Source organism: Bemisia tabaci, chromosome 3 (genome assembly GCF_918797505.1).
Source record: "Bemisia tabaci chromosome 3, PGI_BMITA_v3".
Classification (NCBI taxonomy): Eukaryota; Metazoa; Arthropoda; class Insecta; order Hemiptera; family Aleyrodidae; genus Bemisia; species Bemisia tabaci.
In genome coordinates this window covers 12,040,675-12,064,869 of record NC_092795.1, presented here as the reverse complement: position 1 = coordinate 12,064,869, position 24,195 = coordinate 12,040,675, and the positions used below count along the sequence as shown (strand labels likewise).

At 37.0% G+C, this 24,195-nt stretch overlaps 1 protein-coding gene across 1 annotated transcript; it reads right to left on the bottom strand.

The window, feature by feature from the left end:
* Nucleotides 1-12,254: 12,254 nt before the first annotated feature.
* Nucleotides 12,255-23,239, bottom strand: P58IPK (dnaJ homolog subfamily C member P58IPK). The gene is made up of 11 exons (XM_019061914.2): nt 23,026-23,239; nt 21,508-21,705; nt 20,627-20,751; nt 19,744-19,818; nt 18,686-18,832; nt 17,375-17,556; nt 16,209-16,359; nt 15,209-15,401; nt 14,354-14,522; nt 13,522-13,631; nt 12,255-12,836 (listed from the first exon to the last, which is right to left on the bottom strand). The coding sequence occupies exons 1-11, from the start codon at nt 23,102-23,104 to the stop codon at nt 12,700-12,702; spliced, it is 1,566 nt and encodes a 521-aa protein (XP_018917459.2). The 5' UTR covers nt 23,105-23,239; the 3' UTR covers nt 12,255-12,699.
* Between the last annotated feature and the right edge of the window lie 956 nt (nt 23,240-24,195).

The following is a 24,195-nucleotide window of genomic DNA, read 5'->3' as shown; positions in this document are numbered from 1 at the left end:
CGGAACCGAAGCGCGAACGGGACTCAAAGATGAGGCATTGTTCTTAGCGCTTGCCACTTCTGCGTCTGAGAGCGATTGAACTGACAACGCGCTGTACGCTGTTCTGTCGTGCTAAGGAAAAACGCCGTAAAAATATTCGAGAGTTGTCAAATAGATTACATTTTGCAAGAAGGAACCACTATTTCTGGCCCATTTTAGAAACAACATACATGCCATTGGTTTCCTTACGCAGATATGTGCTTTTATAGGAGAGCCAGAGATAGTGGTTCCTTTTTGCAAAATGCAATCCAAATGTCCCTCGATGAAACGTTCTTTTTTAAGGAAATGAATGATTATCTTTCCTTGAAATTTTCAGAAACTTTAGGTGAAATTGCGAAAAAAATAAACTGAAAAATTAGAAGAAAAATATCCATAAGTTTACCAGGAATTTCGTGTTTGGTCAAAGAAAATTTTGAAAGAAGGAAAAAAGGCGTTTTTCCTCAGCACAGCAGTGTTGCCGAGAGTGCGCCTGTCGTGGAGTCAATATGTAAGTGATCCTAACTCGATTTTCATCATTTTGTGTCATGTCCATGCATCCGAGTTGCGTGTTGCCTGCATTAATAGACTCATATAGATAGAACAAAAATCAATTAGCCGTAAATGGAAGTCTTTATTCGTCATACCCCTGGTAAAAATTGGCGATAAGAGCTGCGTTTCAAAATACCATAGGAATTCTTATAGCCGGCTAAAGGAGGCTACAGAAAATCATATTACTGGCTGTAGAATGCGGAGAAATTCATACGACCGGGCTATACGAATCGATAACAAATTATGCAGCCGGGCTATAGTTCCTATCGCTGGGCTTTACACTTTATCGCCTGGCTGTTGCTTTTTCGTCATTGATTATAAAAGGCTATAAGAAATTGTGTAGAAATGTGTGTGCTTTGGAAATCATTAAGTTTGATACGGAACCACCTTAATATTTACAAAACGCACATTATATTTTCCTTTAATACATATTTTTTTCGTCAATTAAAATGAGAATTATCCATACAGAGTGTGCAAACATTTCAAAATCATGATTTGAAAAATGCTGACACCGAAATATTAAATATTATAGCCTATAGCACAAAGCGGACCGGCGACGCACTGGCGCCTACAAACCTAACAGGGATACTTCACGCACTGCACAACGCGTGAAGTATCCCTGTTAGGTTTGTAGGCGCCAATGCGCGTTCCGCGCTGGCTGCCCGCCTGCCGCACCGCAGCGTGCCACGGCGCTTGAAGCAACTATTTCAAACCAGAGGTATTGCACAGTATCATACGAAACTGAAGGCGCTCTAATATATTAGAAATGGCAGGCATCCATCAAAAGTACGGAGCTTTCCTTGCAAAATAAATCAAGATACTACGGTCCAAAAAGAGAGCAGCAGTCCAAAAACTCAATAAGTTCTAGCACCCGTAATTAGTAACGTTTAGCATACACTTTATCGCCTGGCTGTTGCTTAATCGCCATCGGCTATAAAAGGCTATAAGAAATTGTGTAGCCGGCTATAGAAGCTATTGGAAATCTTACAGCCGGCTGTAGGTCTATGGTATTTTGGAACACAGATTCTACTGCCAATTTTTACCAGGAACGTCTCCGCTATGTTGAGGGATAGAGTAAAAAAAAATCTCTTCTTTTCTCACGCTGCGTTGAAGTCACCATTCCAATGTCCAGCAGTAGCGTCATTGTGGGTCGATTAAACATTACTCGAGACACTTCGGAGGAGGGGGTCTAAAGCTGACTTAAGCTTAAGGATGCCTCACGCCGTACGGCGGGACGAGCTCGAAGAAGAGGCCGGACATGAAATTTTTGGCTAAAATTTCAAATTTTGATGTTTATTTCATTACTAATTCAATTTTAAGGGGTGTTTTTGGAAGGAAATCTCACGAAAAACCCAATAGAGGTACTCTATCATTTTTTGTTCATATTTTCGAAAATATATAGGTAAGCTTTCAAAGTTTCCAGATTTTGTCCGAGTACTCATAAAGACTCGATCCAGTGTGCGCCGAGGGAGAAGGGGAATGTACAACCAGTCCAACGGATGGCTCCCAACTTACTGTTCAATAGTGCAGTAATCCCTGATCAAATTTGATGAAGCAAAAAAATCACAAAAACTTCGATGTTTTTTATATTTTCACATTCTTTCCCCCTTATCATGAGGGAAAGGGGTCAGTTTAGCCTTGCATGATTTGTTAGAGGGCAGGCGCGCCATTCATTTTAAATTTGACCTCTCTTTAGAGAGAGTTTAATTAGAAGCCTTGGGTCGATCATGTAGGAGGACAACAGACCCTTTTTCCGACTACCTATTCAGACCAGCCCTGCATGCTGTTGGATTGGATCATTGGCGGATCCAGCAAATTGGCTACCTTGGTCTTTCCTCCATTTAAACCTATGGAATTGTATCGATTCTTGGAGAGGCCAGGTGCTCCGACAAGAATCGATTATTTAGCATAGGTTTAAATGGAGAAAATCCGGTGTTGCTAATTTGCTGAATCCGCCTCTGGATTGAACCAACCATGACCGTTCTCATGGAAAGTGGTTTGTAAAGGAGTCTCAGGACTCTTCTTAAATACTCAACATCATAAATGAACGACCCCTGAATTGTAACAGTTTCTACGATTTTCAAATGTTTGAAATTCTGCCTGCGCCCCCCTCGCATAAGCAATTTCCGTGTACCTACTCTCAAAATATCTCGGCGCACGACTTTAAGATTCGGCTGAAATAGTGCCCCATGAAACCCTTGAAACAGGGCTCGATCGACCTCAGAATAGCCGATCTAGAAACTTATCAGGCACGGCGTCCATTAGCCGTTCCTTCCTCCCATAAATTACGACACATTGAAGTGTTTCCAGAATTGGGCATTGATCACTCAATCGACCCCAGAGACCCCTGGCGTAAAAATTGAGACACGGCCGCTTTTTTCCCCGCCGTGTTTTGATTTATCGCGAGGTCGACACGCTTTTTGGCCGAGCCAAGTGCAGCTTGTTGTCCTGATCAGCTGAAAGCCGAGGGAATTCGCCGCGGATCCAACCTAATTGCATCTGCGCGTACGCGTGCGTACTGCGCATGCGTAAGCCTCGCCTCGCGTACTGCGCATGCGTAAGCTTCGCTTCGCGTACAAAGGAACAAAATCGGCGCGCGCCGCGCCGTTCTCAATGACGCGCTGATTGCTTGCAATGCTGCCACTTTCATGCCTAAAAAGTAATGACTAGCATTTTCACGACTGAATTTTTTCCAGATTGAATTCTTCCTCACGTAGGTATTCGTGAATCTACGCTGCTGCAGTGCTACACCGTTGCTTGGGTTTTTCAAGTGATGCGACTATTCGGCCTCTGAAGCCACGTTTGGAAGTATCCTTGTCAATGAAGGCGTTTACTATGCGTCGATACAGTTTATCAAAGAATGATTTGAAGCAACCGCATTACGAATATTTTACGCTGCTGCACTGTTGATAAGGTTTTTAAATGAAACAACTATTTGGCCTCTGAGGCCACGCGCCGTCTTCGAATACGCTTCTTGTTAGGCCGACGAGAGCGCCACCTCCAAAGACACGAGAGACACGAGACGCTAATGCCACCAAAAGTTTACTTGTTTAAAAATTAAGTTCCAAAGAATGATTTTCTATCCAAAGAGGCACTTGCTGCCCCCAGATCAGAGTCTTTTATCATTTTATCCCTATTATCCCTGCCTTTATCCTCTCCCCTGTTTCCTTTATCTTGTTTCCCCCACCCGTTTTATCTTTTTTACTTTTTCTCCCATTTCCTGTTATCTCTCTCTCTCCCCCCTCTCCCCCTCTCCCCCTCTCTCTTTTTCTCTTTCTTCCTTCCTTCCTTCCTCCCTTCCTTCCTCCCTTCCTTCCTTCCTTCCTTCCTTCCTTCCTTCCTTCCTTCCTTCCTTCCTTCCTTCCTTCCTTTCCTTCTTTCTTGCTTCCTTTAGATCTGGGAATGGACTTGATAAAAAAGTAAATCGCTTTTTAAATCAATCTCTAACTGAAGAATAAAGTTTGAATTTCTATGACATCACAAACTGTGGTGCGCGAATTCCGACTTTAACCATTGTTATGGCGTAGCTATTTTCAGCGAATATCGGCCGGAACACATTTCTAAAATTATAGCTTCGTTCTCTTCTTCTATTTTTCTCCCGTAGGTAAGAATTAATTTTTCTAGTATTATAGAGTTCGATCATTGTATTGGCATTCTAGGTGACGGTCTAGTGATCGAAAATGTAAAACGAAGAATCTGAGACTTGATGAAAGAAGGTGCGGAGAGAAAAAAGTTGTCACACCATCTTGAGGTAACTGTCAGGTCACGCGCTGGAGAGCCAGAGAATTTGGCGTTGAAATTTAACGCGAAATGCAGCATACATTTTACCTTAGAGCCGAGTGACTCTGGGGCGAGGTGAGGATCATGTCACGTGCAGACCAGTTCTAGTCACGACGCAATATAGATATCACACCGTGCTCTGTGCAGAGTACTCTTTGTTTCCTCAGCAATCTTGTCGTCCAAATTGCGAAAATAGCAAAAGAATAAACCAACATATAAACAACCCGAAGCACAGATTCGCAATGTACAGCGAGCGATTTACACGGTGAAAAATAATTGCTACCACATCCGAATGCTGTGTATGTTGCCTATCTACGAATTGAAGGAGTTCAGCGCTTCTTGAAATGTATCGCAATCGAACAGAGAAAAGTGGAAATGCTTTTGCATTGCAAGTCGACTATCCTTCTGAAACATGGAACTCATTTTATTGATGGTTTCAACTCGGCATTTATTGAGAAATTTGATCGAGTTTATCAGAAAGACATCAAGTACAGTAACACGATATAAAAACACTTATTTGAGAAGAGGAAACATTGGTGCACATCTATCGTTAAAGAAATGAACCGAGACAGTTGGTTTGTTTTTGCTTTACTCGATCCAAACTATGTAAAAATATTGCACTTTCTTGAAAATTTAAAAAGAAAAAAGAAAAGAAGAAAAAAGAAAACATATGAAAATTATCTTGCATTGAGGTGCAACTTTAATGTGATATTTTCATTGCACTGTAACTTATGAACAAGGGCTTCGGCACTAATTTTGTGTCGGCTTATACTTAATTACCTAATCGTGTGGAAACCACATTATCGTATCCTGGCTGGCAACGTTGTAGAGTATCTGTCACATTTTACGGGCATGGCTCATCATTATTATTGCACGGATTTCCTATAATTTGCCTGGCGATTTTCCCTTGATATTTCCTACTCAAAGGGAAATCTTTAAACCTTGTTACTTACTGGTAGGTTGGACTGGAGAATTTTCAATTTGGCAACACTGTTTTTTTTCCATTAAAACGTCGATTTTAAATGCGAGATAGGCTGCCTCACCAAAAATCGATATTTTTACATACATTTAAATGGAGGAAAAACAGTGTTGCCAATTTTCAAGAGTCGCCATTGGATAGAGGTACGTGTTTTTGTAGCTCCACATGATGGGAAAAATTACCAAGGATTATAGTGTGCTATCGATGATGGAGTTATTGGAAATTTAGCATGCAGTAAGAAGTAATTTTGAGTAGCAGCTATACTTTTTTCGTTGTATGTGCTGGAAAATGTTCTTTTCTCCCACCCTAATGCGTTGGGAAACACACAGGGAAGCTTGGAGACTTAAACGCTGCGTTGAAAAATAAACCATTTTATGACGGGATAACTCTTTTCTTGTCCAGTCCAGTTTGGGTTGGCTATCATAGTCAAAGTAAAAATATTTTCTTTTCCAATACCCCAGTGAATTAGGAAGCACGACATAGGAGAGCTTGGAGACTTAAACGCTGCGTAGGAAAGGAAACCATTTCATGATATGGCAACTCCCTACTCGTACAGTTTAGTTCGGCATGATAGCAATGGTGAAAAAAATTTCCTCTAGCACTCATCATTTCGCCTCAATGTAGAATACCTACCTAATATTGGCACAAACCGTCCTGTCATGTTTCAACGTTAATCAATCATCATCTCAACCAGTGTTCGAAACTCACCTTTGAGTTTCAGGAGCCAGGTATAGCGCATCAAGCTCAATTTTTAGGGGCCATTCAAGATTTTTTAAGGGCCAAATTGACTTTTTGCCTATATATCGAGGCGCATTTAGTGAAAGTTATCCGCCAGATACCTTAGTTACAGAACAAGTAGCTGTGGCTTGGGTAAATGTCGAAAATCACCAAACAGAAAAAGTGGGATTTTTTTTCTGTGGGGGCAGAGGGAAGGCAATTTTTAGAGGTCACGTTGGCGCACACTGGAAGAAAAAACACATTGGATCTAAAGTCCAGACTCTTAAAAACATCGACAAGAAAAAGTACTCTTGATTCAATTAGAATCTAGCTTAAATCAAGAATAATTTAAGCGGATTTCGATTTGATTCAAGCAAAAATCCGATTGAATCAATAGTATTTTTTCTTGTCAATGTTTTCAAGAGTCTGGACTCCAGATCCGATGTGTTTTTTTTTTTTTTTTCTAGTGCAGAGACTTCATTTTTTAGGCGTCATGACCGATTTCTTAGGCGCATTTGGCGCCTGTGAGTTTCGAACACTGATCTCAACATTAGACTCGGCCTCGGCTCAGGATGGCCTCGTCCAAGCAGCCGAGTGCAACAAATATATTAAAATCAAATTGAAAAGTGCATAAAATATCAATTTTTTTACTACGAAGTTACAATATTTTTACATCGTTTGATCCATTAATGTTGACTTTTTATACGAGCTCAATACACAGAACACCAATGTTGTACCTAGTAATAATTTTAAAATATTATCTCAATTTATTGCAGCCTGTACTACTTGAAGAAACCTTGTGAAATCAATTTTTGGCCCCTAACTACTTGTAATTCGTTGTTCATCACGATATTTTCCCCTGTATACAATCGATTCTACAGTTCGAACTGTACGTAGGATTTTACGAGAAAAATCAACAGGAGTTACAACTGGATTGCATTTTGCAAAAAGGAACCACTAGCATTGCAATGTTGCTAAGATTGTGCAACTTCTTTTGTCTTGGAGGAAAACCCCGATTATTCATTAATAGTTTCTATTTTACTCGCTAAAAACTATTTTAAGACAAAAATTACCATCTAAATTTCATAAATTTTCACGATTTTCGCAATTTTATTTCAAAAGATGAAGTTGCACAATCTTAGCATCATTGCAATGCTAGTGGTTCCTTTTTGCAAAATGCAATATAACTAAAATTTCGGGGTCATAATCGAAAGTTCTTTGACTGAGCTGAAACCAATGTTACCTAGGTAAAATGACCCAAAGAGTCTGATTTTCGGGTTTTGAAAGCTTCTCGAGTCCACCGGGCCGCATGTTTATCGCACGTTTATCGAAAACTGTCAAAAACACCCAATTATCGGCTTAAAAAGCCCCGAGAGGCCCCGGGACCGTGCGCTGTCGATTCTATGCCTCAAACTACGTGGGGTGCGACGATAATCTCGAAACTTTTTCCCCCCGTCCAAAATCGAGAAAAATTGACATGGGTTTTATAAACTAAAATTTAAGGGTCAAAATCGAAAGATCTCCGATCGGGCTAAAATAAAGCCAAACCCCTGTAAAATGACCCGCACAGTTGATTTGCTCGTCTAAAATGATCCACGAATCCATTGGTTGGTTCTCACGATCGTTGAATAAGACGTGCAAGAGATAATCCTCAAAACGATCAGACCGTGCACAATTGATTCTAAGTACACCTCGAACTCCGTAGGAGTAGGTAGTAAATTACCTCGGAACATTCTCTCCCGTCCAAAATCGAGGAAAATCTACAGCAGGGTCGCTACTAAAACTGGCTGGCAAAAATAAAGCACTCTTACAGAAATTGTTCAGTATACCCTCCCAAGAGATTCAGTACCTCATAGGCAGAAAAAAATCAGTACTTTTTCGGTACAATTAAGTTGATTGTTGATTTCAGTTCATTTTATTTAGTTACTAGTGTGGCCGCTAACGCGGCCGCCAACCACTGAGAAAAACTACACGTACAAAATAGTAGAACAAGAACGTTCAAGTTACTTAAGAGATGAATTGATTCAGAAGCCGACGCGACGGGTGCACGCGAAAGGAAGCGTATTTATCTTCGATTGCAACGTTATGGACCACTTTTTATGTTTCATTTCTGAAAACCGTTCTTGAAAAGATACTTGCAGTTTTTTTCGAAGAGTTCCCACAAATTTTCCTAAATGATCTCAAATGTAGGCATCGAAAACTTAGACTCGATATTTTCGTTCATTCTATTTTCTTTGTATGTGACAAAAAAAATTAAATGTCATCCAAGTTTCTGAATCGTTACAGTGAGGACACATATTTCCCCTTTAATTGTGGTAAAGACCGGGCAGGGACCGTCAAAAGAAATGACGCGTGGTCCTAGTTTTGCGGCGATTTAGCGTCTCGCTGCGGCGCGGCGATTCGCAAATGAATGACTTTTGCATTGCGTTTGGTGCAATGCGAGAAGTATTCACGCAGGCTTGTAGGCGCTAATATGCGTTCGACACCGACCGCACCGTATTTGACACGATTATTCAAACTCGCGTTAGGATAATCGCAGCATCAAATAATGGGGCTTAAAAGGCCCATGTTGTGTTTCGACGCCGCATGAGAATTCCAACGATGCCTCGTTTCTCCCGATAAAACATTTTTTCTGAGAAATTTTAGAATAACTCTCTATTTAAATTAGGTTAAAATTAGTTTTGTTTCTCAAAATAGATGGCGCACTCTGACTTTTGATAAATTATCACTCAAAAAGTTTTAATTCTCATTGGGATATAAAATGACTTGGTTCAACAAATTTTCTGTCATAATAGGCCTAACCGTAATGAGTCCTCAGTTTTCGTTACGCTGTGTCCATAATTAGGGCAAAATTGGCTAGAAGATGGCAGTAATATGACAAACTGAAGGGAACTGCATTGCAAACAGTGTTTGCAAATTTTGTGCCAGAAATTTGGCCCTCATTAAAAATGCATTCATTTTTCCTCCATTCCTCATTTATTTTTTAATGGTTCACCGAAGTTTACTATATTTTTTGTCTCTATTTCAGGCAAGGTGATAACAAATAAATAATGCTTGTTCCATAATATTTCTTATTTGCCTTCAATGTTTGTTAAGTAATTTGTATTACTTATTGGTGGCCTCAGTGTCTGGATATACAACAGGCAGGCTACCTCCCTGGTTATAATAGTGGTTCAGTTTTTTTTCTGGACCTTTCAAAATTAAAACTGATGTACCTTGGAATATCTTTGTTTATTCTTTTGAAAGATTAATTCTTCTTGAATCAAGAGTACCTACATCCTTCATGATGCTGATGTATTGGCAAAATATTTGGATCAAAGACAGTTGACACATATAAACTGAGCGCAAAGTGTTTTGTTGTTTTTTATGTATATTTATTTATTTTTTTCTCTATCTGGAAATATTCATTTCTTACTTTTTCATTTTACAATCATCACAATGAAATTTAAAAGAGACATTGATTCACTTTATAACAATGATTGGCAACAACAATGTTGCAAAAATTTGAAAAATTCACAAATTTTTAAGAGAAATTTGGCATTGCCTCTCATCTACTTGGAATTGGGAAGAGCCGGATTTAAAATTTGATTACTTTTCTTTGCTAGAACTAAAATGAGTGCAAATTTTAATTCGTCCATGTTTTAACATGATGCAGCAAAAAATCAGTGGTATGATATGTGTCCATAAGACAACGAACTCACCTAATGAAAAACTCTTTCATTTAGACGTAAGTGATCTATTAAAAAAGTAAGTATTGAAAACGACAAATGATCAATCACAAAGCTTCGATGCAAATGCGTTTTTTCACAGCTTACTCCTTAGAGAGATCTCTCTTATTCCATGATGTATGTACATTTTCAGAAGAAGGAATGCTAAAACCTACTGCTGCAAAGAAAAATATTGATCAAAACAGAACTGCTTTATATTTTTCTTATTATCTTCTTCATTACCGAAATTTGTCACTGGGCATGGTTGTTGTGATGAATAAGTGATAAACACACACCATTGCCAAGCTTGCCTGTTTTATAACATTTAATTAATTTAAAAAAACCGCACAAAGCATTTGGACGTGTTAACTTTAAGTTTGAGCAAGTGCCAAATTTCTCTATGAACTGAGTTTAATTTTTTGGATTAGTTTGACTAGAGGGACAATTTTTAGATTCTTTATGAAATTAGACGTTCGAGTAAATTAAGAAAATGACAGTGGGCTTTTACTTTATGAAAAGCCTTATAATGATTTTTGAGCTTCATGCATTAAGAATTCTTTTAGCTTCAGTAAAGTCACCTTCATTGCTTACTCGATTACAGGGAACATGGCAATTCAATTTTACTGGTAAAAAGGCTGTTTAAAAGCTAGTTTTTCCAGATTTTTGTTTTTTAAACGCTCCTTGATTAGAGTAACTGAATTAGAGGCATTGCACAAACAATTAACAAAAAAAATCTTAAAAATTAACAAACGCTTCGATCACAAAGGGACTGATTCAACAAATCCTCATAGAAAAATTATAGCATTATGATTAGGTATACACAAATTTTAGGGGGAGAAATTGGTCACTTTTTCAATGAATGCTCATCCAACATTCAAAATGAGGGAAGAATTTCTTTGATTTATTTTGACATTTACATTAAGATCTCAGGTTTCCTCATCTGCATTACGATTTTCTGAAGTCTTTTTTCAATGATTGTAAAAACTTGTAATATCGAGTAAAATTGGGTAGGAGGAAGAAATTCAAGTCAATTTCATGAAATTTATTCCTCGTATTCTAAGGTGAAATGTCTTTTGAAGATCTTTTAAACTGAAAATGTGAAAGTTTTTTTTGAGCATTCAGTCTAAATTAGAAGATCTCAAATTATTTTGTGGCACAACAGCATAAAATTAACCAAATTAAACCACTCTTTGAAATACATATGGTTGGTACTTTGATTTTTCCTGATCATACAGGAGAAGCGATTACACAAATCATTTTCCTTCAAGCACTAAAATTGTAAAGTGTTGAAATAACTGAGTGCTAAGCAATATCAGTGTAAGTCACCTGAGATTCCAACTGAAATTTTTTCTTCCTTCAAAACAACAGAGACAGAAAAAGTTCCAGGCTATTTTCAATCTATTGTGCCACCAAAATTATGAGGCAATTACAAATATATAAATAAATAAATATTAATTTTGTGATTTAGATTTGAAAGAAAAACTAAAGATACGATTGAAGTGAAAAAAAACTGTGCCCCTAATATTGCACAGAGAAGGAGGACAAATTGATTCCTTCATCCAGTTATCAGCCTTTCAAGACCCTCAAGGGTCGTTAAATCATGCAACACACTTGCTGTAACTTTTTTACCCTCCATATGAATTATGTAGTAACCCAGAGTTGAAAACAAGCTCAAAAAACTTTCCCACGCTGAAATAGTTTTTTAAACTGACATAGTTCTGTAGTGCAAGTTTAGCCGCTTCCGTTCCCTGGAACTAATCTCTCATGCTTTCCTTTCCCACCAGAAAGTTACGCAATTTATAAACAGCCACTTAATTTCAACCTTAACATCAACATTTAAACTTTTCAAGCTTTCAATATCTATGAGCCTTTGGAGCACTAGACATTCTGATTTAGGAGCAGGAGTTCCATGATTATGGAACTTAACTATTTTGGTAATTCAATGCTAGACATGTTTCCATGATTAAGAATCAGTCCCGGAAAGCTACACATTATGCAGGTAAGAAAGGACTTGATTGCGTCAATATTCCTGTACAAACTTAAGACTAAAATTATGTACAAAAGAATTACAAGAGAAATTTACATGGTTTGACTACACTTCATTTTGTCACAAGGCAAGACCTGGTAGTACTGTGCGAAAAACTCCATTGTTTAAACAAAAACGTTGACTTCAATCCTCCAAAACTTTATTTGGCAGCACTCTAGATGAAAGGCATTCATTAACAGAACACCAAATGTATCCTTTATGCAAATAGAAATTGGTGGTGAAAATGTCTTCTCTAATAGTGGCCAAAACAGTTCGTCCTCCGTGAATAACATTGCCAATTATCCTGATTCTAATGAGCAATGAGCAGGTAACTAAAGAGTCTCAAAATTGGTCAGAATTGTGTTTTTTTGGTAGCAGATTGGCAAAAAATGAAATCCATCCAACAGCGAAAATTGTAACTACTCTTGGATATATTTCAGAAAAATTGATCTTTCTATGAAAATTTTTTTTTTAAAAAAAAAAAAAAAACTTTTAGTTCATTATACCTACATGGCATTTTTAAATACAGATTTTTTAAAAACAACTTTTGTAGATATATAGATCTGTTTAGAATGAAGTTCAATGGGCCACTAGATAAAACATGAATAAAAGATTCCGGCAGCCTCATCAAAGTGTGTTGGTATTTTGAAACAAGAAGCAACCAATAGCTTACCAACAAGGATTTGTTTGAACACTCGTACCAATAATGAAAAACCGTTAATGTTACTGAGCTCATCTGCGGAGACTTTTCATGTAGATTTTAGTTCTAATCAGTCTTTTTGAGACAAAGTTTGATCTAAATTCATAAAAAATGGTTCAAAGAATTGGAGCTTTCGACACATTGAGAAGTTACCAGTCGTAATAGGGAAAGGCAAAATGAAGGACATTAAATTACAATGACACAAGTTTTTTGATTCGTTGAATCAGTGGAAGTGAAACTTGAACTGGAACGGACTGCCGTGGAACTGGTGGAATTGTTGGAACGGGTTGAAACCTTGCTGCTGACCTTGACCCTCAGGATCCAGCGGATCTTCACCCTGATCGAATTTCTGTCTTTTTTCTGTAAAAAAAAAAAAAAAAATTATTCACATGAAATTATTGTGAGATTGCAAAAATGAAACAAGAAACAAAGAAAAAGAAATCTTTGATCTTCTGTAATTGAAAAAACTTTCATCAAGTTATCTTTACAGCTGCATGAAGAAAGTTAAAATTTCCCTCCTTGTGTAATACCTATTCTGCTTATTGCTGTCTGATTGAATGGATCATTATAAAAATGACCGATCCCCTTTTTTTAAACACCTTCATTGAATGTCCCTTTGTAACACTAGATGTTTAAAATTTGTATTTTCCTCCAAAATAAAAAATTGAAAAACGGAAAATATAATGATCTGTGTTTAAAGAGGAGAATTAATAAGATCTATCTTTTTACAATGAAAAGTTAGCATGTATTTGAATTGAACAATAGAATTCATTTTTGAGGAATTTTTGTAGGATGTGCCTATTTTTTATTTTCTTCCTGCTACAATGCGGTAAAAAAGTTAGAAAAACTTGAAAAATGGCACTGGGTTGAATTTCATCCAAAAGACAAATCTTTCGGATGAAATTTCGAAAGTGATAAAGAGGTTGATCTCATGAATTTTGTCCATGCAGAAGATCTGCAAGCCTCTGGGTTACTTCGGCAAAATACATGAAGCAAAAGTAGGTGAGAGACTCTTTGGTTCTAAAAATTAAAGGAGGAGACATACCTGGGTCAGTGAGAACTTCTTTTGCAGCAGCAATGTCGATGAATTTCTTTTCGGCCATCTTCTTTTCTTCACCCTGGAAGTTGTCAGGATGCCATTTTTGTGCAGCTTTCCTACAAATTTGAAATTATTCATACTTTAAAACTAGGTCGTTGTGACAATCCAAAAAAGCCGATACTTTTAAAAAATTTGACTGGGTTAAAAATTATTTCGTGCTTATCAAACAGGACAGAGAGAGAGAGAGTGTGTTCAAGTGGTAACTTTTTGACTCCTTTACAGTTGCTTCAAGAGGAATTTCTTGGCTTACAGCCTAGAATGGAGTGAATATTAAAAAGTCCTTGGGTCAACATTCAACATCACATAGATGAAGTAGAGACACATCACTGCTGAGAAATAAACTTCGCAGTTTGAGACAAAGAAGTATTACCAGGGCGGTTCCCCATCTAGCGGCAAATTAGCCGAATCCCCGAGAGTTGCTTGCGATGATAGAGCCTATCATAATTTGAAAATTTGAACAAAGCAGGGTAATCTAGGGACTGTTGCCTGCCAATTGCCAAAAAGGCAAAAGTTGGGCCAGTATATCTCTGAATAAAATAGTGAAAAGAGGCTTTGGGAAGTCATAGAGGGGGAACTTTTGGACTTGCTACATTTTCCAGTGCATAAAGGGATCTACAATTTCAATTTTCTCATTGAAACTAAGAAAACATTGATCATGAAGATGACTTTGCTGTTGAATATTGAAGTCTGCAAATTAATTCAACACAAACTCAGAGGATACTACCAACAATACTGATTACTAAAAACAAGTAAAAATATTTCCTGTGGATCATCTTACCTGTATGCTTTTGTTATTTCCTGCTTATTGGCGTTTCTTGAAACACCTAGAATTTTATAATAGTCTCGTTTCTCGGATTGTTTCTGGAGCTTCTGAGCTCTTTTGATGCCTTCTTCAGCTCTTTGGTATCCACTTTCTATTTCAAGGGCCTCTTTGTAGTCATGTATAGCTGAAATATAAAATAAAATCAACTTTCAGAAAAAGACATTATGTAGTAGAGTTCAGTGAAAAACAACATTTAAAAAGAAACAGGCGTGCGCCATAACAAGAAGCAAAGTGACCATCAATGAGAAAAAAGGGAAAATTTAAGCTGACAGTGATAAAAGCTTTCTATCAACATTTTTTAAACCAAAATTTTGTAATTTTCGACATGAACATATTTTTCTTGAGGACATTGACAAACAATGATTAATGATTTGAATAAAAAATTTTCCAGTTAAATTTATAATCTCATTGTTAAACAAAATAGTAAAGTAATAGTAGCAAATAGTAGTAATAGCTATTAAAAACTGAGGAAATCTTCCAAAAAAAATATTCTCCAATTATTATGCAACACTGTGCTCACGTACATTTACATAGCTATGACAATGCATTCCGTCAAATTTGTTTCAATGGAAATTTGACTTAAAGGGCGGATGCTGAACTTGAATTTCTGCTTAAAACGAACTCAACCTTGATACTGTCGCAATTGACAGGGTTGATTGCACAAGAGTGAATGATGAAATTCACTATTAGGAGAAATTAAGTGGGGTCAAGGAATTAGATATGACCGTATCTTTGCCAACTCAAAATTTTGTTAATGAGACTTGGGAGAATTCTTGAGAGGAACAAAACAATTTATGGTAAGAATCGTACCTTCTGCAAACATATCAGCTGCGATATGTGCTTCTGCTAGATCACAGTATAGAGAGGCTGTCTTCTCAATTTCTAGCGCTTCATTGCATGCTGTCAAACTTTGACTTACTTGGCCGCTCTTAAGGTAACATTGACACAGCTTTTCGTTTGCTAAAAATATAATTTGTTGTTCTTTCGTCTCGGTTTTTAAAACCTGAGAACAAAAAATAATGAGATTCAATAAATAAAAAAATCAGACAAACGTTGGGAAAAAGAAAAATAGTTTCAAGTCATTGGGCATCGGACTGCTGGATACATTCTATAGTCTAGGTAGCAAAAAGTGGTGGCTGGAGGGCTGAGTCAGGTGAGCATCTTGGTCTATTATTTTAAGGGCTACTTGGCTTCAACCATGGGTTGTATGAATATGTCAAAGTACATACTGAAAATTAATCCTTTCAACAATACCATAAGGCATACCCTACTGATTCTACCTCTCGGCCACCCCTTCTTGAGGCATATACTACGGAGAGCCTTTTTCACTTTTTCAATTATTGAAGTTGTTTTTTGGAAAATAATTAAGTACGCGGATACATTTGTAAAAAACTTGTCTAAGTGGGAGGATCAAGAGCAGATACATTTTTCAAAATATGCCAAATTTAACAATGAGGAACCAAAAAGCATCAAAGTAGAACTGGGAAACAGGGGTTTGAATTTTTATTCCTCCATGACACTTGATTCCATAAGTAATAGACTAACTAACGGCAACTCACAAAAGACCCTATATTTAGTCTATTACTTTCCCCATTAATCTACAAGAATCACCTGCTTCCACCAATAAGTTCTCTCTATTTTCCCTCTATTGTCTTTGTCCATAGCTTTGTCTATCAATTTCAATAATCAGCCTGCAGTGACACATGCCATCGACCTTTTGAGTTTCTTTAAAAAGAGAACTTGATACAAAGACAAAAGATATAAAGTTAACATCAAATATTAGTGTTTGAATTTTGATTCATAAGCTTACCTTCTTTGCGTTAGAGATGCAAGATTCATAATCTTGCTCGTCAAGATTCTGCTGGGCTTCAGCCAATAATTTGTCTACTTTTTTAACAACTTTGTAGTGAGGGAAACACAGCTTGTGTTCCGGATCAAGTTTAAGGCATTCTCGAATTTCTCTGGAAACCAGAACAGAACAAGACGCTTAGCACTCGGATGATTAGAATCATTGTATGTAATTATTCATGATTCTTAGTGATTTGGAGTGTGTGATTCAAGGAAAATGTGTCAAATATTTCAAGCATTAATGTTACAGGGTGGTTGCCACAGAATGAAGGAAATGAAATTCCCTGACATTTTCCTGATTTCCCTATCACACTTTAGTGAAATTCCCTGACAATTGAAGACATGTCAGATGGTTAAAAAGACATAATTTCAAATAGTTTTCACGCAAAATCTATTTTTTGAAACGTCAAACCTAGTCTAGTAAGCAAATATAGGTGACTTGACAAGTTTTTCTAGACATTTTACTCATTTTCCTTGACAATTCCAGGTTTTCCCTTGCTTTTACAAGCTCCCTTAACATTTCCTGGTATTCCCTGACTGTGGCAACCCTGATGTTAGCATGGTTTTGACACAAGAGCATGGATCCAAATCCATTCAAGACATTGACCGTATCGTGAATTTGGGCGTTCATATCTCATAGATCTTGTCTGCCTTGTCTTATGTTTTTTAAGATACGGTCACTTTTCGAGGTGATCACTTTTGAAAATTGTCTCATCTTTAACCTGCATATTCCATTTTGTGAGAGTAGTGGGATATTCAGTCTATCATGGAAAGGTCTACAGTGAACAATTACAGGTTAAAGGATTAGGTTTATTTTAAAGAGGGGTTTCTGAGACAAAAATTACTGATTATTGCAAGAGAAAGCTCTTCCTTTGGCAGTAAAATGTCAATTCATAGGCAGAAGCTGGGGTGTAGAGACCCCCTTAAATTTGTCTCTGCAGCCACTTAGAGGCATGGAAAAGGGGAAAGCATTATTTTTTTTTGCTTCATTTAAAACTTCATTTTAGCAATTCTATTACTCAAACTATGTGAAAGGAAAGATCATTGTAAACTGAATGTAAATTCACAAACATTTTTTTGGTTATTTGCCGAGACAACAAAAATTGGAAATAAAATTTCAAAACTTACCGTAAAGCATCCTGAACCTTTCCGATTTCATAAAACAGCTTGGATAATTTATAATATCCATCCGTGTTGTCTGGGATGAGTTTTGTGGCACTGCGCAGATCATTTATGGCATATGTTAGGTCATTGATGGCAAGGTATGAGGAGGCCCGAAGATCTCTCAACCGAGGCGCCCACGGACAAAGCTAAAAAAAAACCGTACTTATTAATGTAAAGAATCATACTTCTTAGCATATACTATTCATGCAAATCAGGTGCTGAATATCTCATGCCAACAGGAGGAAATTTCAATACAGGAAAAATCAAAAAGTAGGTCCAGAAGGATCAAATAATTATCAATATCCAGTTAGATCCTGCATCTTGTGACCTACTAAATCAGTCGGTTGTGCTGGTCATAGAGACGGACGTTTTGATGGTTTCAGTCAATAGATTGGTGGAAGAAATTAGGCCTGCTCTCTGTGGCCCCTCTAGCTCTTTACCACATGCTGGATCGGGCAAAGATCGCAAAGATCGGGAAAATCGGCTATTTTAAACGGGGCCCGTGCGGCGTTGATCAGAAGGAAAATGTCCCCTCCCACTCACTTCTGCGAATCACACTCCTCGGCTGATTTTGCATTGTTGCCACATGTCTCCTGGTCTGTCGCCATGCGCAGTTTAAAATAGCCGATTTTCCCGACCGTCGCTCCTTTCTGCTCTTAAAACTCGCAACCACATTTCCCCAGCATGCGGTAAAGAGCTAAAGGGGCTACAGACAGAGTCAGGAACAACATATCAGTCTTTCATCAAAATAGAAAAATGGCTTCTTTTTAAATCGGCCCGAACGTGAAAAAATAAGGGGTCTTTTTTGAGCGTTCCGGCACTTCGGAGGCGATAACTCGAGCTGAAGTTGACAAAACCCTATGATGTTATACATTTTCTGAAAGCTCTTGCCACGCTGAAAACGCTCGTTTAAACCGCGTTTTTTAAAACGTCTTGGTTTTTGAGTAATAAATGCGCGAAAATTTTGCCGGTTTTTAACTTTGACCCCCCACCACGTCTCCCCAAAATTTTTGGGGGGCTTGAAACTTTGGGAAAAGATGGAGCATGGTTTGGTGAATGAATATGGCAAGTCGCAAAGGTATCCTCCCCGAGCCCTAAATGGCCCATTTTGTACGAACCCCTTTGTCGCTTCTCCATGAAGACTTCTTGTTTTTTTTAAAATTAAGGGGTTCACTTCCACAACCGCTTAACTATCTCTAAATAGCTGGAATTGGATGTTTGTAGTGTTGAGACTGCACAGTATGTGAAAACTAAAAAAATAGAAGGAAAACTAACCTCGATTGCAGATGTGAGGTACTGGATTGATGTTTGGTAGTCTTTCTTGTTGAAACTGTGCTCAGCGAATTCGATGATGTCAACTAACCTATTGACTTTATCCAATTGTTCTTTGGCATCGGCAGATTGCTCACTGCTAGTCTGCCACTAAAAAAAGAGCGAAACATTCAAGATAAGTAAAAATCACATGCATAGAACAAGCTGAAAAACAACCGTACCAAAATAAACAACTCTAAACACAATGCATACAAGGATCAGGCAAAGTATCACAAACTATTGAGGCCTCTAGTTACTTAATATTTTTTAAATTATGATCTTGAAATATTTGCCGTTATGGCTTGGTTTTATATGCAATAGTGAAAATTATTCAGTATAACATAAGATGTGAATTTTTGACACAAATCAAATTCAGTATAATGTGCAGCCTGATGATGAGGTAACCTGAAAAGTGGGTAGCAAACTAAAAGCTACTGTTGCACAAAACAAACAGAAGAAAAAATGAGAAAATAAGATGGTAACAAGATATTCCTCACGACTTTTAAAGGGTGAAGGCCCATCTCACAATCAGCTCAACCAAAAATAAAAAACTCTTCTCCAGCGCAGGATTCCACTCTCCAACAATTTCCGATTTAAACACATGTATCCTTTTGTCACCTACTCAGGATTGATGAAAAGTTCTTGCAGGTGTAAAAAAAAAAAAAAAAAAAAAAAAAAAAAAAAAAAAAATTATCTGCTGCTGACTTCTCTCACATGAAAAAAGAAAATAGCTAGTTTTGGAGTTTCCTTTCTATAATTGTAGGATTTTATTGAGACCGCCTTCTCAAGACGATTGGCTGGGTCTTGTTAAAAGAGCGTTCCTATTCCTATAAACAAGAACTTTACCTAATTTCTCAGGGAACTTTGATATAGAAACACACCACACACAATACGAACTTATAGTTCGAGGAGCAGCCAGGAACATTCTGTGAATTTCTGTTAATGCTTCCACACTAAACTTTTCCATCATGCAACTGGAATTCCTACTAATTTAGGAACTTTATAAAGTTAATCATACTTACAATGTCATTGAAGTCCTTTAGGGCTTGAGTCAAATCAGCTTGTTTCATAGATACGACACCTCTTTGGTACTTAGCCTAAAAAAAAAGAGATAACATTTCTGACCTTTCGGAAATAAAATCAACTATGAACTTTCATACTTTTGTAGGCTGCCTTTGAATATTTGACAGGATTCCAATTTTTTTAATCTCAGTGAACAAAATACTGTCTACAAATTTTTACTTACATGGAATGATATATCACTTACAACTACAGAGCAAAAATGTTAAAGGCTATCCATAAATAATCCAGTGCAGCAGGTGTGAAATTATAAAGGGAAGGTTTAACACAGTGAGATGTCACCCAAAAATTGATGCAAATTACTGATTTTTGTAACTTATGGTTAGTCCAGGTAAAAACTTTGACATGCATGCTGCTTTTTCAGTGTCTCACAACACAAAGCATGATGTTTCCTAATTCAGCGGGGCTTACAAGTAGGAGGTAGGGGTGTCCAAATAGCAGTGTGATGTTTTGTATGAACAACCAACATTTTTAGCAAGCCAAAAAGAAAAGATAATGGGTCCTGTTTCGTAAAATTAACTATTTGCATGAGCAATTATTCAATTGACAGAAACTTTGGAAGCGAGTGAGTTATAATTACAGCTCAATTATAATATATGATCTAAATCTATAATACCTGAATATCCTTTCCTTATACATAAATAGTTGAAATAACTGACTAACTTTACAGGAGTTTCCAAAGCTTTTATGACTTTCTCTTGGCTCAACAAGTCACCAAGTCATACAGCTCAGTTTTTTTTCTTTCTTTTTTATAATCCAAAATTCAGTAATTTTCTTTACTTTCAGTTAAGTACTATTTGTAAAGTCATATAATTTAGCACTTACCGCATCAAAATCAGGCTTCAATTCTAGGGCTTTGTCAAAATCAGAAAATGCTAAACTTGCTTTGCCCAAAGCGAAGTAAACAGTGCCTCTTTTGAAGTAAGTGAGGTAGTTTTCAGGATCTCCCTCTGCCAAAAAACAAGGAATATTAAATATAAAAAAAAGAATTAAAATAATACAACAAATAAAAAATACCATTTTATACTTACACACACAAAAAAAATAAAGGGTGGGTTTAATATGAGGTAATTATCTAACTTTTTGTTATTTTACTCTTACACATATTCACTTGATAAGCTCTTGCTGAAAATGAGACAAATTATTAGTGGAAAATTGTGCTGGAAAACTTTTTTAATTTTTAATGAATCAAATGAGAGTTGCACATCAGGTAAGTAATGACAAAATGTGTACTTATTACTCCTGTTTTAAATTGAGAAATCTACTGTTATTGAAAAACCTCCATACAAAAGGATAAGGGAAATTTAAATGTTGAATTTGAATTCTTCTTCGGCAATGTAGGCTGTAAACTGATTTTTCACACCCCAGTTAAGAAAAATAAAAGTCGATAGTGAAACTGCAGAAGTGCGTACCTTAATTTGCGACGTTGCATACTTTCTGCTGTGCTTTATTTCTTATATCGAAAACTAATAAGCATATTTTTTTTAAAAACTGCAGTGATTTTTTCTCTCTTCGTGAGGAATATTCTGTGAAAATTTCATGTCATAATGATGTTTTGATCTCCTTTGAAAAAATTAAAAAGGAGCAAAAATTTTGAAACACTGCAGCTGAGAAATGCATTTTTGCAGTTTCACCATCAATGACTAGCCCCTATACAGCAATAATAGAATTTTCTTTGTAAATTTGCAACAATATGCTAGACTTACCCACAGCAGCATGGTAATGTGATAGAGCATCTTGAAGTTGTCCTTTGGACAAAAATTCACCACCCAATTCAAGATGTTTCTTCACTTCGACTGATGAGGGTTTCCCACTATGACTGCTATCTGAAGATACAGGGAAAATGAATGGGAGGATCACAGCATACCCTGCATACTGTTTTGGAAATGCACTGACTAATGCACCTGCAAAAGAGAGAGAGACAATTGGTTATGCCAATCAGTAATTTTTCAGCATTTCAGAGATAGAGAGGAAACAATGTAACTTTTCACAAGAAAAAGGACCTCGGCATCAAGAATCTCAACGTTTAGAATTCAAAGCTGCAGTTTACGGTAATGTTTGGCTAAACATTTAGGTATAAAATCTGTCCAAACAAGCACAACTCGGCTACAGTCATGATGGTTTGGAGTATGTGCTTCTTAAAATGTAGTTTGGAGAAAAATAAAAGTAAAATTTAACTTGTCATAATCTAGGCTTGGTATGAGGACTTTATAGACAAAAAGTTTGAGTATATTGCTAGGAAATTCTTCATAAAGTGTTTCCCCCTGAAACATACAATTCCGACTTTTAGCCCCGCCTTCATAAAAATTGATCTTCTGACATGTTGGTCTCTTTCCATTAAGGTCCCTTTTCCCCACACAATCACTAAATTTTAGAATATAAAATAAGACGGGAGCACAGTGCTATAAATTAGAAGAAGTAACCAATACAGCTGGCACAAAAACCTTACCATCAAGGAGTTTTCAAGGTTGACACTTATTCAGCTACAACCAGTAATTGACGATCTTTACTAATTTTTATCTTCAACCACTCCTTACATACATGGAATTAAAAGAAAGCGAAAACACCGGTGATTTGGCTGATTCTCAGAAATTTTCACCGATGCCAGGTCTTTATGGTGACATGGAAGTTTACTCTTGGGGTCAAAGTTCTGTTATCTACATCTTGAGGAGCCGTCAGATGGATTGAACAACCAATTAAGACTAACTAGAAGAAAGAACACTCCCAACTTGAGAAAATATCCTTCACCCGTATGGTAGGGATATTTAAAATGGATGGTTGGAGAGAAGGGGATGAGAAATAAGGGGGCTACAAGTGATAAATGGATTGCTTCTTCTGTTCAAGTGAGTAACTCATGAGAGTGATTATTCTAACTCTGTGGACAATTAGAAACCTCTGTCCTTCCATGTTCACTTTAACCAAATCAGCGGGTATGCGACTAAGACTGCAAAATCAGTCTACTTGAAATACAAAATTTAATCTTGGCAAAAGTTGCGATAATCATTCACCGATACAAATATTGTAAACAATCCTGCATCGTGATAAGTACAATGACAGCTGCTGACTGTAGGGATTGATAAGAGTTGAGAATTTAAACAAAAATTCTGGGCTGCCATTAATTCTAGTGTTTACTGATGGACTTAAACCTGAAGTAATTCTATGATAAGTAATGCAATTTAATATATGATCAGTCATTGAAATGAAAAGTTAGGTTAAGTACTCACCTGTAATCAGCGTGTCCAGCGCCGCAAATATTATCCAAGTTGAACAGATTTTGACTGCTGGAGAGTGCAAACAGTCCATACTAAATCTAATGTTTTATGACTAGCAAGAGGGAATTGTAATTTTACAATAAACTATGAGAAAATTGTGAAAAAAGCTGATCATCTGAGACATCTGAACGCCATCACGATACGAAAAGCTGCGCACGAAATTTTCAAAATAAAAACAATCGTGGTCTCCTGTGATTGGTCACAATTAGTTTCTCGGAAGTCTACCAATCAGTGGATTCCATCGCGCTTATCGCTCGTAGCCGCGAATTTACGATTACGTACCGATAATGACAACGTGAAATGAGATATTGGAGGAGCGCTCATCTTGGCAAAATTCTTTGCCGTAGAATTGATGTCAGAAGACAAAAATGGAACACCTCCAAACAAGATAACACTGGAACTGGAGCCAGGGTGACTAAAAAACTTACCTCTAAGATGCTTAGTATAAAAAATAACTTGAAATCGGGGACGGGGGGGTTGGTAAAAAAGTCATTTTTGGGGTCTGGTTAGGTAAATTTAGACAATTTGAAGGCAAGTAAGATATTTTTCCAAGTTTTACCCTTCCCATGATTTGACCGAAATGATGCCTCTGCTTGTAACTTAAATAATGGCTCAGAGCTAAGTGGTGATATTTGAGAAAGCTGCGCTGGAAGAGAAAAGAAGGGAGAAAATTACCCATACAGTATGAAAAAAAATTGTGAAATCCAGGGAGGGACAGATTATCATGGGATACTGAAAGTAAGATCCATGTACATTAGTTATGATAACATTTTTCACTTTATTGAAAAAAAATTGTCAAATAAAATATTTTATGTAGTCTCTTCAGCCGACTTCTAGAAGTCTGAAGGCCATTTGGATAATTAGACGTTCGGCTGGGTTTCTTATTTCTTGGCACAACAGATTTTTGTGTGAGAGCTCCTAGGAGAGGTATGTAAAAACTCCAATTAACGATTTTAAGGCAAAACATCCACTTCTTTCCTTGATTTTTTTTTTTAAAAAGTAGATATTTTTCGCATTCATAATTAGTCTCAAAAAAGGTCCCTTAGAACCATTAGGGACTAATTTCATTTGATTAGTTTTTGGGAGACAATGAATTGAGAAAATCTTGAAAAGTGAATTTCG